Source organism: Heliangelus exortis, chromosome 24, assembly GCF_036169615.1.
Source record: "Heliangelus exortis chromosome 24, bHelExo1.hap1, whole genome shotgun sequence".
NCBI classification, from domain to species: Eukaryota; Metazoa; Chordata; class Aves; order Apodiformes; family Trochilidae; genus Heliangelus; species Heliangelus exortis.
The window spans coordinates 5,430,731-5,449,864 of NC_092445.1; the positions used below are offsets into that span (position 1 = coordinate 5,430,731).

Below are 19,134 nucleotides of genomic sequence, written 5' to 3' on the forward strand. Positions count from 1 at the left end.
TAAAGGCAGGTGGCGACGGAGGAACGGGCCCGGGCTGCGGGGCGGAGGGTCCCGCGGTGGCAGAGCCCAGGGGGGTGGGGTGGGGGGCGGCCATGCGGCGGTCGGAGGGGCCCTGAGCGGGGCGGTGCGTGGCCATGGCCGTGGCCGGGGAGCGGCGGGGAGCAGCGGCCCTGACCGGAGTGAGCACCGAGGGCGCGGGGCCACCCGGAGGGGCCCCCCCGCCCCGCCGCCGGGGGCTCCTGGCGGGACCGCGCCCCGGGGCCGCCCCCCGCCCCGCCGGGCCCCAGCGCTGCTGCCGCCGCCGGCTCCAGAACTGTCTGTACAACGTACTGGAGCGGCCCCGAGGGTGGGCCTTCGTCTACCACGTCTTCATGTGAGTACCGAAGGGACGAGGGGTCCCGGGGGGCTGCCGGCTGCAGTATCCATCCCCCGTGGGTCGGTCCCGGGGTGGATGGTCCCGGTAGGGCGCTGGGGCGCCGGGTGAGCTCCGATCCCAAGTCTCCACCGGAGAAGTTTCTCCGTGAGTGTTTGGGTGGTGGGGGGGTGTCCGCTCCTGTCGCCGGTCCCAGTGCGATGGGAGCAGCGCTCTGGGCTTGTTCCGACACCGGAGGGGCGAGCGGGGTGCGGGGCTCCGGTGCGGGGCGGTGAGCGCGTCCCTGGGGGACGGGATCGGTCTCCGGGGTGGCCCGGGTGCTCCTGAACACCTTCCCGGTAGCACCCGCACGGAGCCCGAGGGACAGACCCGCTGTCCCCTCGCTATGTGTGGCCGGTGGTCGGGGCTGGGGTCTCCGAGCCTCAAGGACCTCAAGGAGGTGACAGGACAGGTCCCTTGGGTACCTGTAGCGGTGTCGGGACATCTCTGCAGTCCCATCCCGGCACTCCCGGAGCTGTGCCCGGTTGGGACGAGGCGAAGCTCATGTCCCTGGCTAAGGGTGGCCCCAGCGCGGTGCCCACCCTGGGAGTGCAGCTCCTCAGGGTCCCCAGCACTGAAACCTCTCACAGAAATGGTCCCTGGGATGCTCCCATGGCAGCTCTGCTCCCTGCCCTCGCTCGGTGCAGTTTCCTGGGCTGTGCGGTTCTTTTCCTCTCTGCACCTGCCCATCCAGCGGTTTTTACAACGCGGAATCCCCTCTGAGACGTGCGGGCTCAGCGCGGGGACGAGTGACAGATTCACTGCCCTCGGGGGCGACTGCTCGAAGGGCTGTAACAGGGATGGGGTGCAGGGAGAGGGGGAAGCTCCGTGCTGAGGGGTCGTCTGGGGCTCAGGACCCCCGGTTGGGGTCTGGGACATTACTGTGCATGGCCGTGGGGACAAGGTGTTTTCCCCTCCTGCCCCATGTGTGCTCGATGTGTGTCAGGCATGTGCACCGTGTCCTGGCTGGGCACAACCCCTCTGTCTGCGAGCATGAGCCACAAAACCTGCAAAAACCGCCTCTGCCTCTGGTTGCAGGGAGGGGGAACGCGGAGCTGAGTCTTTAGCGAGGTGTGAGAGCTGGAGCTCATTAGGAGGCAGAAAAGTGGGTCTTGCCTAAGTTAGCACATTGAGCTGGCAGGATGAATTTGTCACTGGGGAAGAGGGCACCTGAGCTCCCCGGGGAGCTGGGAGAGGAGCTGGGGGCCCATTTGTAACGCCTGCAGACACCGCTGCAGTGTGCTCCGGAAAGAACACCAACGCTGCAAATCCTGCCCTCGAAAGAGCTTTTCCTGCAAGGAATTAATGTTGGCAGCAGCCGACACCTCCTGCTGAACAAAGGGGGTGAGGTGTGGTTGCTTAGGTACCCAGTGGGCCCTGGGCTTGCTCCTGATTGCCTCAGGACTGAGCTCAAGTGTCCTCCACAAGTTCTTCCTTCCAACCTGAGCATTTTGCCCCAGAATTAACCACGTTGGACCAAGAGGCTCCTGGTGCAGAGTCCCCCTGCTCCATCCTCTGCCACCCCAGCCCTGCCCAGCACCCACCACCCCTGGAACACCCGTGTGGGCAAGGTGTGCCATGGGGCTGGTGGGACAGGGAGAGGACGGGCCAAATGGGGACTCCATGGCAGGAGCAAAACCTCTTCAGTGAGATGAGGAAGGGTTTGTCTTCACTTTCTCCCTTAGTTTTAGGGTTTCAGGGCACCCAGTCCTGCCAGGGATGCCCCTGAAATCTCTGGAAAGTTACTGCAGGGGCTGCAAGGTGCATGGGTCTCTTTTGGGAAACCTTTTCTATAAAGGTTGCTCTTTTCTGGCTTCTTTGGAGTTGTTTTGGGTTGTTGTGTTGTTTCTCTCCCCCAGCAGATGGGAGCTGTGCAGGGCTGGGTTTTGAAGTGCTCAGGAATGATTTGTGGACCTCCACAGATGAGCACTGTTTTGTTTTGGTTTTAAAGGAGGGCGTTGTTACCCCTTACTTCGGGGAGAAAATTAGGCATAGGGGAGATGAAGCCCATGGCCCAAGGTCACTGAAGGTTGGGGCTGTGCTGGTCACAGGACCCATTCTCTGAGTCACCCCTGTGCCTCCCCCCGAGCAGCCTGGCCCTGAGACAGGGCTGAAAACTGCTAAAATGGAAATACCCACAGAGAAGTGAAGAGCTTCCCCCCCTGAGCAGCTTGATGTCTGGGAGCATGGAGCAGGGCTGAGCCGACACGTTTATCAGACAAGTTCAGCCTCTTTCTGTTGGCAAAATTGGTCCCAAATGGTTTCCTGTCCCCACTGCCTGCTCCAGGGTTGGGCTGGTGCTGCTCCATCTTGGAGGATGCTTTGGTGCTGGGTGCTGGGTGCCCACAGCCCTGCCTGATGGGGGCTCGGAGCTGCCAGGGCTTTGTAGCCCCTTGTGCTGGATGTGCCCGTGGGCTCCTGTGCTCCAGTGTTTGCTGAAAGTCCCTGCACGTGGCTCTGGGGACTGCTGCCCCATGGAAATGGGGGTCTGGGGGTTTGTATCAATGGTTATGAAACTGCAGGGTGCACCAGAAGCTCAGCTCAGCACTTTTCTATTTCCTGGAGGAATGTTTTAATAAAGAACAGTTTGACGTGGAGCAAATTAGGCAAGACTGAGCCAGCAGCACCAGAAACAACCTGCAGCCCCCTGTCTCCCTGTGCTGGGCCAGCTGGACACCTTCCTCCCTGCTCCTGTTGGGCACTGATGGATTGATGGGTTTGATTTGCCCTGTGATAGTGTCACCCTGTGCCTGGGGCAAGGAGGAGGTGGGAAAGCAGAGCTCAGAGGGTGCCTGTAGGGCAGCTGCCCCATGGCACCCCAGCCTTGTGCCTTTGGTCCCCATTAAGGTGTGGGTGGCAGCTCCGTGCAGAGCCCCAGGGCAATACCTGAGCCTGCTCAGCACTGGGTGAGCTGTGCCAGGACACAGCAGTCCTGGGCTTGGGGCTGCCCAGGTGCCTCTGGGCCACGGGGAATCCCAGCTGGCTCAGGACAGTGGGATGCAGGGGTGTGATGGGTTCAGGGCAGCAGCTGGATGGTTCTGTCCCCCTGTACCTCCCAGCTCCTGCTGACAGACAGTTTCTCTGGAGTTTCTCTGTGCTTGGCTCCCTGCAGGATGATGGCTCTGCTGTGCTCCCCCATCTCACCGTATCCTCCATCCCCACTTGGATCCAGGATTTGCTGCTGTGTTTGGTGCCTGCAGCATCCCCCAGCCCGGGCCCTCACTACCCACCCGGGGCCATTTGATGGGATGGAGCCCTGCAGGGTTTGCAGGGAAATTCCTCTTTCCCCTGCTTGGGGCTGGCTCTCCACCCCTGCTTGGGAAAAAGATTAAGATCCATGGTTTTAACTTCTCTCTAGCGTCTCCCACCAGGGAGAAGTGGCCTGACCACTGCCCAAACCCAAAGTGGCTGGTGAGACTGTGCCCTTTGAGGGGGGGAGCTCAGCTCCTGGGGTCCTGCTCACCTTGTCTGGGCTTGAAATGGGAGCTGGGTCTGGGGGGAAACGCCAGCAGCAGGAGCAGCCTGCACAGCACTTTGCCCATCCCAATGCGGTGTCACTGGGGCATGAAATTCAGCAACTTTGGCACAACATGAAACCTTGCATTGATTTCTTTTATCCTTTGCTTGCTTTCTTTCTTCTTCTTTCTTTCTTTCTTTCTTTCTTTCTTTCTTTCTTTCTTCTTCTTTCTTTCTTCTTTCTTTCTTCTTTCTTTCTTCTCCTTTCTTCCTTCTCCTTTCTTCCTTTCTTTCTTTCTTTCTTTCTTTCTTTCTTCTTTCTTTCTTTCTTTCTTTCTTTCTTTCTTTTCTTTCTTTCTTTCTTCCTTTCTTCCTTTCCTTCTTCCTTTCTTCCTTTCTTCCTTCTTCCTTTCTTCCTTTCTTCCTTTCTTCCTTTCTTCCTTTCTTCCTTTCTTCCTTTCCTTCTTTCTTCTTTCTTTTCTTTCTTTCTTTCTTTCTTTCTTTCTTTCTTTCTTTCTTTCTTTCTCTTCTTTCTTTCTTTCTTTCTTTCTTTCTTTCTTTCTTTCTTTCTTTCTTTCTTTCTTTCTTTCTTTCTTTCTTTCTTTCTTTCTTTCTTTCTTCTTCTTTCTTCTTCTTCTTTCCTCCCTTCCTCCTTCCTCCCTTCCTCCCTTCCTCCCTTCCTCCTTCCTCCCTTCCTCCTTCCTCCCTTCCTCCCTTCCTCCCTTCCTCCCTTCCTCCCTTCCTCCCTTCCTCCCTTCCCTCCCTTCCTCCCTTCCTCCCTTCCTCCTTCCTCCTTCCTCCCTTCCTCCTTCTCCTTCCTTCCTTCCTTCCTTCCTTCCTTCCTTCCTTCCTTCCTTCCTTCCTTCCTTCCTTCCTTCCTTCCTTCCTTCCTTCCTTCCTTCCTTCCTTCCTTCCTTCCTTCCTTCCTTCCTTCCTTCCTTCCTTCCTTCCTTCCTTCCTTCCTTCCTTCCTTCCTTCCTTCCTTCCTTCCCTTCTCCTTCCTTCCTCTCTTTCTTTCACTTTCTTTCTTTCGCTCTTTCTTTTCTTTCTCTTTCTTTCGCTCTTCCTTTCTTTTGCTCTTTCGCTCTGTTCCTCTTTCGTTCTCTCTCTCTTTCTTTTTCTCTTTCTTTTTCTCTTTCTTTTTCTCTTTCTTTTTCTCTTTCTTTTTCTCTTTCTTTTTCTCTTTCTTTCATTTAATTTAATTTAATTTAATTTCATTTCATTTCATTTCATTTCATTTCATTTCATTTCATTTCACTTCATTTCATTTTTTTATTTTTTTCCCCTCTTTCCCTTTTTCCCTCCTGCTGGATCTCCCCCATCCCCAAGCAGGTGATGCCACTTGTGTCCTTGTGCCCCAAAGGTTCTCTGTGGAGCCCCCAGGTGCTGGGGGGTGCGGGTTGGCCCCACTCCCTCTCCTGGGGTGCATCTGGAAGGCACAGGAGGTGCATCTGGAAACACACTGGTTTTCTTTCCTCCCCCTTAAGCCAGCTCCTTGCCAGATGATTCAAGAGCAAAACTATCTGGGCTGTTCTGTGTCTTGGCACCGTCCACAGGAGCCTTGTGACCGTGGGGACTGTGGGGCCGAGGTGCTGGGGGGCAGTGGGTGACACGGGGGTGCAGATGTGTGTGTGATGGATGATGCTGTCTTCAGGCTGTGGCTCCAGCACAGAGGTGTTGGTCGAGGCCATCGGCTGCTGTGGGACATCACCTGGAGCTGCTGCCAGGTCCCTGCTGTGGTGTCACAGGGCTGCACGAGGAGATGTGCAGCCTGCAGAGGAGCTCCTCATCCCAGCCTGTGTTAGGGTGCTGGGAACATCCCATCCTGGGTGGTACCCCTGGGTCTGAGGGTGAGGAGGGGTCTCGGAGCAGCACCTTTCCTCTCCCAGTGCTGATAACCACGCTGGTACCAGGTTCTGGGGGTTTGCAGTGCTGTGGTCAGGAGCTGAGCACGGTGACACTGACACCGTGGGGCTGGGGGACACCCGACTGGCTCCCTGCTCTGGTGATGATCTGGTGATGGTGGGGAAGCACTCGGTGCTTTTCTGCTTCTCTCTGCGGTGTGGGCAGGACCCTGCCATGGTTACGGGCACAAACAGGGCCGGCTACACCCCTGGTTATTTATATCCCCGGAGCAGGCTCCACCTCCGCTGAAGGGCTGGGGTGAGGGATGGGGCTTTATGCTGCCGGCAGTGCTCAGGGAGCTGGAGAGCCAGCCACAATCCCCATCCCTGCCCCATCCCCTGGAGCTGGGCTTGGGCAGTTCTGGTCCTAACATCCCCGTGGGGACCTGGCACTGGGGCGATGGGGCCGGGACAGAGAGCGATGTTGCCGGGCAGGGGCTGTTGGCTCCCTCGTCCCCTGGCTGAGCTGTTTATCCTACAGCCCGTGGTATTTTCCTTCCACTGAGTTATTGCCAGGCTGTCAGTAGGAACCTCCCAACGCTGCCTCTGCCCCCACCCTGAGGCTTCCTCACAGGGGGGAGTCTGGAGCAGCCCCAAGAGGGCATGGGGGTACCCAGCATCATCTCCCTGTTCCCAGCCCAGGCACTGGCTGGGCTGTGCCATCCTGCTGCACGGGCTCTGGGCATCATGGACTCATGGGCACCGTGTGCTCAGGCCATACCGGGGGTGTTTGGGTCCCAGCGGTGCTCCTGGGACCAGCCTGGCCCAGCTTCCCCTGAGCTCAGCAGCTTTCCCAGCTCACCTCTTCCTCCACCAGCAGCAGAAGCATATGGCAAAGTCGGCTCTAATGAAGATTAATGTGAGGAGATTCGGCTCCTCCAACCCGCCCCCCCCCTCGGGTCTTAATTATTATTTTGGGGAGGTGTATTCCTGCCACCGGGCTCTGCTCCTGCAGGGGTGAGAGCAGCCGGAGGGGTCCGGTCCTGTGCCCAGGTTGTCCCCATGTGCTGCCAGGGAGGTGTGAGGGCTGTGGTGGGACCCCCTCGGGGAGGGGCTGGGGGGATTGAGAGGTGGGAATTTTATGGGGAGAGCTGATGCACCAGATCAGCAGCAACAGCATCTGCTCCCTCCATCCCCTGGGACCCTGCACAGGGCAGCAGAAGACAGCGAGGCTGCTGCTCCACTGCCTCTGCCCCATTCTCACTTTTCCTAGCAGCATTCTTTTTTTCTTGGAAGGGGGATGAGAAAAGCAGGGATTTCAGGAGGGGGAACTCCCCTCAGGGAGCCTGGCAGTGCTGGCACCATGCGGTGTGTGATGGAGAGGCTGGCCGAGCCCTCGGTGCAGCCGAGCTGCTGAGAGCAGCACTTCTGCTGCCTGCCCCGGGGAGGGGGGCCCTGGGGAGGGGGTGGTCCTGACTTTCCCAGCTGCCTTCAGACACCTGACCCTTTCCCTAAGCCGCTTAGGCGCTACCGCCAGCCGGGACGGGGCGTTTGCCCAGGCTTTGCAAGTTAATTCCGAGCAGGTGATGTGTTCCCAGAAAGTTTCTTTCCCAGCCAGCCCCGCAGAGCTTGTATCCATCACCAAATCCTGTGGGATGCTGGCGGGGAGGGGCAGGCAGGAGGCATTCCCCCCTCCCGGGGTGCAGGTTTCCATCTCTGCTCTGCCCTCCATCCCCGTTGCTCACGATGTGGCTGCGGGGACAAGTGACAAGCAGGGCCACCCACAGTACATCCCAGTGGGACCAACGGGAGATTCACCCCCCCTCCAGCTCCCCATCCAGGGCGAGAGGCACAAATCTTCCCAGGCTGGGAGATTTCTGCCTTCCCTTCTCCTTTGTGCTCCACTGCCCATGTAATTGCTGCTAAATCCTGATTGTATAATCTTTATTGCTGATGATGCACAGAGCAGAAAGTCTTGGCCCTGGGGGGCTCAGCCAGCTCTTGTTTTGCTCCTCAGACACAGCGGTCGGGAGGCTGGTGACCTGCCCGGTGTCCCCATGGCACCCTGCCCTGTGCCTGTACCATCACTGCTGGAGGAGGTACCAGCAGAAATGCTCTGCTGGAGCAAGGGGGCACCATAATAATTCAGAGGAGAAGGAACCAGCTCCTGCCTGGCAGCTGGGAAGTTCCTGGGAGAGGAGCACGGGGCAGGGTGGTGTCGGGGCTGTGACATCTCCAGCCCTGTCATTCCTCTGGCTGGCACGTAGTGGCTCCAGCTCTGCTTTCTCCATGCTCTGGATCCAACCCTGCTCCTCTTCTCTGGGGTTTCTCTTCCCTCAGTCACATCTCCAGCTTCTCCTCGTAGCAGTTTTGGGAAGGGTTACCTGCTGTTCCCTTTAGGTGGGTTTGGAGCTGTCCCAGGGCACTCTGCAGCCCCTCATGAAGCTCCATGAGAAGATGAAAAAGTGGGGGTGTCCAGCAGCATCTCCCCAAGCCCCTGTGCTCCCTGGAGCCCCATGGATGTGTCCCATGGGCATTGCTCCCTGTGGGGGGATGATGCTGATGGGGAGGGGGGGTAAGGTGGATGCCCACCAGCTTGGGCACAGGGTGCCAGAGCAACCTTGCACTGCTGGGCTCAGCCTGGCCACCAGGGTGCTGCCAGTGGGGCCTCCTCTGGCACAGTGGGGCCTGTGGGACTGGGGGTGCCTGGAGCCCCCCGTGCTGCTCTGGTGGAGCCCTTTGCACATCCTCACACGGGCTGGTGGCACAAGCCCTCTGCTTTCCATTTTTAGAATTGCTGGATCAGGGGAAAAGAAATATATTTTTGGAGTTTCATCTTCTTCAGCTTCAGAGTAGATTTTAATATATTTTTTCCCTCCTAGTTTTAAATGGGCCAAAGCCCCTCCACCCAGCTTGGGGGGACAAGAGGAGCTCCCTGTTAACTCTTCTCCTGTATTGGCTGTTCCTAAGTGTCCCTCATGGCCCCAGCAGGTCCCCGTGGTGGCACTGATCCTGGGGACAGTCAGAAGCAGCTCTGGTCCCCTTTCTGCAGTGGCAACACCCTGCCAGGTTTGGGGTGAGCAGGGGCCAGTGCTGCCCTGACACCCACATCCAAATGCTCTCATTTCAGATTCCTCCTCGTCTTCAGCTGCCTGGTGCTCTCGGTCTTCTCCACCATCCAGGAGCACCAGAAATTGGCCAACCAGTGCCTCTTCATCCTGGTAAGTGGAGAGCAGAGCTGGTGAGTGCATTTTTCCCTCCTCACGTTACACCCTGAGGGACTCGGACAAGATCTTGGATAAAACCCCTCTGGCCACTTCCCCAGCCCGGAGATCATTCTAGAGTGGGATGGAACTTCTCACTCTGGGAAAAGTGCTGTGGATGTTCCTGTGGCTCGGGATGGCCCATCACAGCAGCTGGGTGGCTGTGATGCAGGGAGGCTGGAAAAGGCAGGGCAGGAGGGGCTAAAAAAGGCAACTTTCCCCCAAACTGTCAGAAACGGCTGACGGTGGAGTTCTTGGGAGTAAGAGAGGCTAAATTGGGAAGGTCCTTGTGACTTTCCCGCGAGTAAGCAGAACGGGGGCTTGTTTGTGCGGGAGGGAGGAGGACAATGCTGACGGAGAGGAAAAGGACCCAGCTCGGTGTGAGCTTGTCACAGGCAGGAGAGACTGGGTGCTGAGACAAGCTCGAGGCTCCCGTCTCACTGCCCCAATTCCCCCAGGATGGCTCCAGCCGGGGCTGTGTCAGTGGGGTGACCCATGGAGAGGGGGGACACCCTCACCCCATGCTCTCCCCTGCACCATCTTTACCACCCACAGTTCATTTTGCCACCCACCCCACTGAGCCCCCCACACCGTCCTGCCTCTGCCCTCCTTGCCTCACCTTCCTACCCCTTCTCTCTCCCCTCCCCAACCTGTCAGGAGTTCGTCATGATCGTGGTGTTTGGCATGGAGTACATTGTCCGTGTCTGGGCAGCCGGCTGCTGCTGCCGCTACCCGGGGCTGGCGGGGACGCTTCCGCTTTGCCAGGAAACCCTTCTGTGTTATAGGTACCTGGGGGGTTCTGGGGAGCACAGGGATCTGAGGGGGGCACAAGGATTTGGGGAGAAGCACAGGGATTTATGGGGAGCACAGAGATTTGGGGGGGAAGCACTGGGGATTTGGGGTGAAGCTCAGGGATCTGAGGACTTGCAGCGTCACTCTTGCCGCCGATGTTTGAGGAAAGTGTCGTCCCCCCCTCGCTGTCCCCAAGATTTCATCGTCTTCATCGCCTCAGTGGCCGTCATCGCCGCCGGCACCCAGGGCAACATCTTCGCCACCTCCGCGCTGCGCAGCATGCGCTTCCTGCAGATCCTGCGCATGGTGCGCATGGACCGGCGCGGGGGCACCTGGAAGCTGCTGGGTTCCGTCGTCTACGCCCACAGCAAGGTCAGGATGCGGGACAGACTCCCCACCCCTTAAAACCTCTTCCCCTCCCCTTAAGCCCCTCTTCCCTTCCCTTAAACCCTCCTCCCCTCCGAGCATCCCCGCTCACCCCTCGCTGTCCCGGCAGGAGCTCATCACCGCCTGGTACATCGGGTTCCTGGTGCTCATCTTCTCCTCCTTCTTGGTCTACCTGGCTGAGAAGGACGCCAACATCCAGTTTGCCACCTACGCCGACTCCCTCTGGTGGGGCACGGTAAGCTCGGCCACCGCGGCGCCCCAGCCCTGGGAGGGGACAAGGAGGGTGGGACGGGGCGGTGGCGGGGGAGCTCCCTCCAGGCCTCCCCCTGCTCTGCCCCCGGGCAGGTCACCCTCACCACCATCGGATACGGGGACAAGACGCCGCAGACGTGGCTGGGGAGGATGCTGGCAGCCGGCTTCGCCCTCCTCGGCATCTCCTTCTTCGCTCTGCCCGCCGTGAGTAGCATGGGGGGAAGGTCCCTGCACCCCCCACCCTGCAGGAATGGAGGAGAAAGGGGTCACACCCAGCCCTGTGCTGGGAGGGTCCCTGTCTCTCCTGGCTGCCCCCACAGACCCTGTCCCCTCCCATCCTCAGGGGATCCTGGGCTCCGGCTTTGCCCTCAAAGTGCAGGAGCAGCATCGGCAGAAGCACTTTGAGAAGAGAAGGACTCCAGCAGCAAATCTGATCCAGGTACCACGGGACTGGCGTGTCCTGCCCCATCCCTGCCCGGGGACATTCTGCTCTCCCAGCTGCTCTGCCTCTCCCTGTCTGCTGCAGGCAAGACCCAAACACCAAACCCCAAATCCAGCAGCCAGCTTTGGGCCAGACTCTGCCTGTGGTGGCCAAGGGGGATGGAGGGACTGGGGCTGGCACTGGGTGGGTGTTGCCCCCCAACCCCCTGAGCACTGATCCTGATTCCCATGGGCTCTGGCTCCATCCAGGCTGCCTGGCGTCTCTACTCGACCGACTCAAGCCGGGCGTACCTGACAGCCACGTGGTGCTACTACGACAGCCTCCTGCCTTCCTTCAGGTATTGGGGGTGTGGGGGACAGGGCTGGGGGAGTCCCAGGGGAGGTCCCAGGCTGATGAACAAGCTGGGCAGCCCCTTCCACCAGGAGCCACATGGAGCTGCCAAGGTGTCTGTGTGGCTGAGCAGCACGGACACCTTGCTCAGCTCCAGCACAGGGACTGCTGGAATGACCACATCCATCATCACCACACACACTCATCCCACACTGTCCCTTCTCACCCCATCCATAGCCTTCCTCCAGCACCAGGGATGAGGATGGTACCATGGGCTGCAGGGACTTGTGGCTGGGGCTGTAGAGCTGCCACCAGCCAAGAGCTGTCCCTGAGCACAGGGGTAGAGCAGAGGGACCTGTGGAGGGGGATCTGGCAGGCAGCTCCCTCTCCCATCCCTGGAGCACCCCGTGGCCTGTGTGGTGGTGCCACCACAGGTGGATTGAAGACCCTCCAAAGCTTTTCCAGATGTGCCTTGTGCTCCTGTCACACCCAGCACAGCAGTGTTCACACTGTGGTCCCCAAGCCCTGCCCTGGTTCCAGCCACACCTTCCTTTGCAGTGACAAATCCCTTATCACTCTTTTTTTTTCTTTTTTTTTTTTTTTTTTTTTTTCCAAAGACAGGGCTCTTAACAGCCACAGCAGGGTCCTTCTGTTCCTCTGCTCCCTGACCCAGGAGGTTCTGCTGTCCCCAGATCACACAGCACCCACTCTCCCAGTGTGGGTATCCTGGGGGGGGCTCCACCAGCCCCTCCTGCTCTGCCCAGACCCACTTCTCCTGCAGCAGGGAGTTGGGGCTGAGCTTCCCCCTCCTGGCTGAGTGCCCAGACCCCCGATCAGGTGTGACAGGCTCGTTGTCCTGCCTCTCCCATCCCTCTCAGAGGGGTCCAACACCCTCAAGCTCTGTGAGACCCTTTCCCCACACCCCCCTCCCCAGCACTGTTCCCCTGCATTTCCCAGGTGACAGTGAGAGGCTGTTAATAATCTTTCATTTGAAGGGAAGTGCTGCTTGGCTTCTTGGTTTTTTTCTGGTTTTGCTTTGGTTTGCACAGAGGAGGACCCAGCTCTGCTCCACCTTGGTTTGCTCATCTCATTTGCTTTTGGAAAGTTTAATTTCTCCATGTTTTTATTTAACCCCGACCTTAGAGAGCTGGTCCTAATGTTTGAACATTTGCACCGAGTCCGCAACGGAGAATTTAGGAATTCAGAGGTGAAAAAATTGCCTGATGGAGCCCCACCACCTTATCATTCCTTCACCCCTGGCCAGAAAAGCTTCATCCCTGCTGCCTGTTCAGGGGAAAGGTAGGAGGGAGTAGCTCCCTGGCCCCTTGATCTCTCTCCTCTCTGCTCTCTCTTCTTCTCTTGTCTGTCTGCCTGTGATGCCACCATTGTGAAGCCTCTTGCAACGTCCAGCTCCACCTGGCTGCCCTTTTTGATGTGGCCACAGCTCAGGGACATTTCATGGGGTGGCCAGTGACATCCTGTTGAGGCTGGGGCTGCAGGGCCAGGCAAGGAAAAAACCCAGTTCTTACAGCCCATGTCCACAGCCGTGGGGAGCAGCCATGCCAAGCTCTCCCTGTGCCAACAAGAAGAGACAAGAAGTTTGAGGGCTGCTGACCCCTCTGGATGAAGAGTATCTCGGAGACCCCAGTGTGCCACCTCAGCTGTTGGGGCCCTGGGCCAGCATCAGGGTCAGGTGGGGGGAGGTAGTACTGCTCCTCCCTGGCATTGTGCCTCAGTTTCCCCTGTGAGGCCAGAAGCAGCAGGTTTGCCACAGTGTGGGGATGTGCTGAGCCGTGGGGCTGTGGTTGCCCCACTGTGGGCTTGGGGCTGAGGGAGCCCTGAGGTGAGTATGGGTTTGGGGGGGCTCCTCCTGGCAGCAGCACTGGCCTGGGCTCGATTTCCTGGTGAACAGCTGGGAACTGGCAGGGGAAGGACTGCAACCCCCCAGCCATCCCACCCGAGGGGGGCCGTGCCTCCCCCCATCTCCTCTGTGAGCATCATGTCTCATAACATCTCATCTTCTCTCTCTCCTCCCCTCTCCTGCTCACCCTTCTCCTCTCCATCCCTCCAACTCCCCTACCCCCACAAAAACCTCCTGTGCCCCCCACCGCCCTCCAAGCTGGAAGGAGGAGGACGTGCAGCCCCACAAGTGCTTACGCCTCAGGTAACGTTCAGCCCCAGCCGCGGGCAGGGGGTCTGCAGGGCCCCCCCGGATGTGCGCAGGGCCACCACCCTTCCCTGCTGTCACCCAATCGTCTTTGGCAGAGCTCTGACACGGAGAATCCAGCTGATCCCAGTGTGGGGCAGGCGCTGGTGTTTATGTAGGACCTACACAAACAGCTGGACTCGTGCAGCACAGATGGGTCTGGTGCAGCGGGAGCTGCTCCCGGGATGGGGTGCGGACATGCCTGGGAGGTCGGGGACACGGTGACCCGGGGTGCCCCGCTCACTCCTGGCCACGGGTTAACTCTGCTTTTCTCCTGTATCTCTGCCCTGACCCTCCAGCCCCATCTTTACTGGTAAGAGGAGGCTCTTGCGGACGTGGGGCACCTGGAGATGGAGGTACTGCGTGGGGCCGGGCCCAGCGGCGTGCATGGTGCTGCCTGCGGGTGGGGGGGGAAAGGCAGAGGAGGGAGAGGCTGAAGGATAAACCTTCTGCACTGCAGGGGTGGCTGTGCATGGCCTGGGCTGAGCTGGCTGTCCCTATTGTCCCTTACCGTCTCCCACAGTAAAAACCTCTGAAACCCTGCCTCGGTTTCCCCCTCTGCACAGCCCTGGCCATTGGCCATGCTGGACTTGCCAAGTCCAACACCAGAAAACTGAGACACTTGGATGAACCTCATCCCATGTCTGTCGGGCTGCCACATCCCCTGGGATACTGCCCATCCCATCCCCTGGTGCAGCACCGTGTGCCACCACTGTAGGGTTGTGGCCACCCTGCTTGCCCTGGACCAGCTCAGCAGCAGCCTGCATGGAGAGGGTCAGGAGCCCGGTGTCCTACCTGTGTCCCACCTTGTCCTGTGACTCCTGAGCCCCGGGGGGTTCCCAGCCTCCTGTTGTGGAGTGGGTGTGGGGGTTTGCTCCACAGCTTCAGCTCTGATGGAGGGACTGTCCCTCTGCTTGGCCTCCTCGCATGTCCCAAGGTGTGCTCGTGGTCCCACATCACACAAAAGGCACCCCGTGGTGTTTTTGCGTAGGTCCTACATAAACGATGCTGGTTTCAGGAGCAGAGCTCATGTTAGGGCAGGAGCCTGGATTAGGTGATGGAGACAGGAGGAGGATGCAGGGTGCCCCGTGCCAGCAGGGATGGGGCAGGAGCAAAGTTGCACCCGGGGCTGGTTGTGCTGCTGGTGTCTCTGCTGCGTGTCCCTCCTGTCACTGTCTGGCTCTTGTCCTCTCTCCTTGTCTGGCTCTCTCCTTTCTCTGCTCTTAGAATAAAAAGGGAAAAAAGGTGTTTCCAGGAGTGACCCCAGAGCTGCTCCCACCCGGGGAATGCAGCACTGCACTGCATCCCTGGCTGGGCTCACACACAAGCTCCTGGGCTGGGGGCTCTCAAGGAGCTCAACACAGCCACCCCCCAGTCCTGTCCCACCCTGGTGGGCACTGTTTGTGCCTGCAGTAGGGACCGTGCTCCCTTCCCTGATCCCAACCCCTCCCCCCCAGCCCCCGATGGCTCCTGACGCTGCCCCCCCCTCCTCCTCCCACACAGCAACAAGATGGGCATCAAGGACCGGATCCGGCTCAGCACCCCGCAGCGGCAGGGCAGCCGGGGCAGGCAGCCCCTGGGGCCCCCCCTCCACCGCTCCCCCAGCACCGAGGAGCTCCCCGAGGCCTCCAGCCCCACCAAGGTGCAGAAGAGTTGGAGCTTCAACGACCGGACCCGCTTCCGAGCATCCCTCAGGCTCAAGCCACGGACCCCGGTGGAGGGTGAGCCCTGGGGACTGGTGGGGACACAGTGGGGGCTGTGGGTGGTGTGGGGGGCACAGGGAGACAGCCCTCAGCTTCTGCCCCCCACCTACAATTCCACCCACAGCTGACTGCCCACCAGAGGACAGTGGAGAGGAGAAGAGCTCCAACTGTGACCTGACCTTCGAGGACATCATGCCAGCAGTGAAGACCCTCATCCGGGCTGTCAGGTGAGACTGTCCTCCTGGTGCCCCCAGCACACATGCTGCTGTCCCCAGTTCCTCCACAATGGACAACACCAGAGAGCCCTGGTCCAGCCCATGGTGGTGGCCAGACTGGGCAGGCACCAGGAATGACTCCTGGCTCGTCCGCCTGTGGGGACAGTGATCAGGACATTGGCGCTTTGCCCTCCTTCCCACACACACCCTCCAGCCCAGGCACTTTCAGTGCTCTGCAGCAAACCCAGGTGTCCCTGCAGGATCCTGAAGTTCCTGGTGGCCAAGAGGAAGTTTAAGGAGACCTTGCGTCCCTACGACGTCAAGGATGTCATCGAGCAGTACTCAGCTGGTCACCTGGACATGCTGGGCAGGATCAAGAGCTTGCAGACACGGTGAGACACCCCAAAACTGACAGGGGGGCTCTGGGCTACCCTCTGTCTCCCACCACTAGCCATACCCTCTGGGAGGAGTGCTGCCCATGGGTGGGACTTGTCTCCAGAGTCCCATCTCCACCCCTCTGGTCTGCTGGGTGTGACTGGCTATGTCCCCTCCCTCCCTGCCAGCGTGGACCAGATCGTGGGCAGGGGGACCCTCACCACGGACAAGAAGCTGCGGGAGAAGGGGGAGAAGCTGGCGCTGGAGACGGAGCTTGTGGATGAGCTCAGCATGATGGGGCGTGTGGTCAAAGTGGAGAGGCAGGTCAGGAGGGGACAGACAACGGGGAACGTGTCACCATCCCTTCCCTGCCTGTGGGATGGGGTAGCTGGAACCCCCCAGGATCCCGCCCCATGGTGAGGGACCTGCTCAGCCCTGCCCTCTTCCGTAGGTTCAGTCCATTGAGCACAAGCTGGACCTGCTGCTCGGCCTCTACTCCCAGTGCCTCCGCAAGGGCTCCATCAACTCCTTCAGCCTGGCTGCTGTGAAGGTGCCATCCTGTGAGCCCGACATCACCTCTGACTACCACAGCCCCGTGGACCACGAGGACATCTCGGTCTCTGCCCAGACCTTGAACATCTCCAGGTCGGCCAGCACCAACATTGACTGAGCAGGATGGATTCTGCCAGCGTGCAGCCGGTGGGATGAGCTGCAGGGATGTGGGAGCAGCGTGGCTCTGCCCAGCCCTGTCTCACCACAGCCCTCGCCGTGTTACTTGAACCAAGTCTTCCTCTGGGGGGGGCACAGATGCAATGGGGTGGGAGCCCGTGGCACTGCAGCATGGCCACACCACACTCCTGGGATTCTCCTGCCCTTCATGGGGGGTGAGACCCCCCAACTCCTGGGGCCTCAAGTGCTCCCCAGCCAGGGTAGGGATGCTCCAGGCTGGCCCCATCTGCTGGGGTTTGGTACCCCCAGCCCTCAGGACATGTCCAGATCTCCAGTGGGGTCCTGTCTAGTCCCTGGTCCCCAAGCTGGGGTCACCGCCAGCTATGCAAGGCTCCATCTCCCTGCTGGGGCCAAGCAGGGATGTTGGGGCACAACCCAGTGGGGGTTTCCCTGCATCACTCTGGGTTCAGGCAGTGGCAGAGCCCCCCCTGAGCGAGGTGCAGGGGTCTGTCCCCCCTCACCCTCCTCTGCCTGGGTTGTTTCCCTGCTCACAGGGCTGCAGCCACCTCTAGAAGCACAGCAGAGCCTTCTGCCTGCCCCTGCATGCTCCCAGGGCAATATATATATAGGAGATACATATATATATATATTTATGCAATAATGTCTTAATATGCAACACCCTCGGGAAGAGCAACCCGTGGGGCCATAGGCAATAAGCAAACCCCCCCCTACCAGCACACAGGGCTGGATCCTGCTGCCCAGGGGGGACCACTTGGGTGTCCCAGGGGCTTAGGGCTGGGTGACAATCGTTTGCCTGAGGGTAGCCCAGAGGCTACAGAGGACAGAGAGATGCAGGCACAGATGATGGGGACAGTGGTCCCCAAGGAGTGTCCCTCTCTCGAGTGCCAGACCCTGCTCTTGCTTAGAGGATTCCTTCCAGGCTCGGTCTTGCTGTGCTTGGTTTGTCCCTCCCCATGTCCCTGTCCCTGGGGGAGCACGGGTTGGGTGTGGGGGTGACTGTCAGGTGGGGACAGTGTTGTTGGCCATGTCACCTTGCATGGGCTCACAGCAGAGCCACGGCAGCCCCTCTCCTAACCGACCCCTGCCGGGGTCTGTTCTAGTCCAGGCTGAGCCGGGCTGGGGGTGAACCTGGTAGTGCCAAAGTTAGCTGAGCTGGGGCTAGCGCCTGCTCCTGCATGCCCGAGGGTCCCCAGGGGTCTCGGTGTCCTGTGCAACTGTCAGGGACTGACAGCCAGACCCGCCGGAATCAGACCTGGGCTGATGGGGACTCACCGAGTGTGGGATTTGACCTCCCCCCCTGTTCCCCAGCCCCCCTGTGCCTCTGCTCCCGGCAGCCCGGGATCCCCGACCTTGCTCGTTTTTCTTGCCCTGTTTGATGCATGTGGACAGCGCGCCCCGGCCCCCTCCCCATCCCCCGGGAGTGCCCGTGCCCCCCCGGCCGGGCTGTGGGGTGGTGGTGCCAGGGGGGCAGGAGGGGACAGCCGGGTGCTGTGGGCGCCCGGCCATGGGGAAAGGGTGCATGCGAGAGCTTTGCCTGCAGCCGCACGCAGGAATTAATTCGTAGAACCCTCCCCGGGGCTGGCTGGTCCCCACAGACTTCCCCAGCCGGCGGTAGTTACCTCACTTGATTATTAACTTATTTGTTTCATTAAAATTTGGAGTAGAGGCTGCCTGCCTGCTGCTGTCTCTCTCCCCGGCTCTCCCGGGAGGTGGCACTCCAGCCCAGTGCTGGGGACCCGGGACAGACACCTCCGGCCACCTCCCTGTCCCCCCCTCCCGGAGCCACGGTCGCCCCCCAGTGTAGGAGGAGGGTCCCAGCGCTCGGTCCATCGCCCTCCCCAGCTCCGTGCTTCCTGGAGGCTGCAGGCCTGATGCCACTGCAGAGGGTCCCATGTCCTGCTGGACCCCAGGGTCACTGCGGGAGGGTCACAGCAAGGGCCATGCTCCCTCTGCCTTTTTAGAAGTGTCACTGTGTCCCCAAGTGGGGACAACACTGTGAGAGCCCTGTGGCCATCCCAGGGAAGGTGTGAAGGGGGGTGAGACCCTTCCCTCAGAAGACCACAACCCCAAGAGGGACAGCAGAGCCTTCACCCCAGCACCCCAGGGGATGCTGTGTCTCCTGGCCAGTGAGTTCTTGGGAGGATGGGGGTGGTCCCTTTCCGCCCTGCCCCAGGACTGCCTGGGGAGGAAGCTGCAGGTCTGTCCCTGCCTTTCCTGGATGCTTCTTGCCAAGAAACCCATTGCTGGCTCGTCCCAGAATGCTGGACTGTGCTGAGCACCGTGGCAGCCAGCACCTCCCTGCCCCAGACCTGCCCCAGCCTCCTGGGAGGAGAATCTTGGGGTGACCCCCAGTCCCTTGGCCCCAGTGAGTGCCTGGTGTGCAAGGTGCAGTCCCTAGGGGACCCTTGGCCACCCCCTGGTGCTGCTTATGTGTGACTCACGTGGAGCTGCTTTGAAGTGGAGGCTTTGAAGGGGGAGCCAGGACACAACAGCACCCAGAAAGCCCCGGGTGGGTGAGCAGTGCCAGGGAGGCTCCAATCTGGCCTGTGCCTGGCTGTCCCAGCCTTGGGGGTGGCTTCCCAAGGTGGGTTTGGAAGGATGGATCTCCTTCTTCCCGTTGCCATGGGACCATGCATCACACGGGGTGCTCACCCTGCACACCACAGGGAGGGCAGCACCCTGCAGTTGGTGCAGCTGCACCAGGGGGAATCTGGGGGTGACCCCCCCAGGTCTGGGCCCTTTGCACAGCTCTGTGAGGCAGGGTCTG

General features: G+C 59.9%; 1 protein-coding gene across 1 annotated transcript; it reads left to right on the forward strand.

Moving 5' to 3' along the window:
* KCNQ4 (potassium voltage-gated channel subfamily Q member 4) lies at window positions 1-18,035 on the forward strand. Its single transcript, XM_071767659.1, is given in 15 exon segments — window positions 1-373; window positions 8,843-8,933; window positions 9,633-9,707; window positions 9,709-9,760; window positions 9,964-10,139; window positions 10,264-10,389; window positions 10,500-10,610; window positions 10,750-10,845; window positions 11,097-11,185; window positions 12,322-12,477; window positions 14,888-15,105; window positions 15,212-15,314; window positions 15,563-15,694; window positions 15,866-16,001; window positions 16,129-18,035. Coding segments are annotated over 15 exon segments (2,019 nt in total). The 5' UTR covers window positions 1-134; the 3' UTR covers window positions 16,348-18,035.
* The last annotated feature ends 1,099 nt before the right edge of the window (window positions 18,036-19,134 follow it).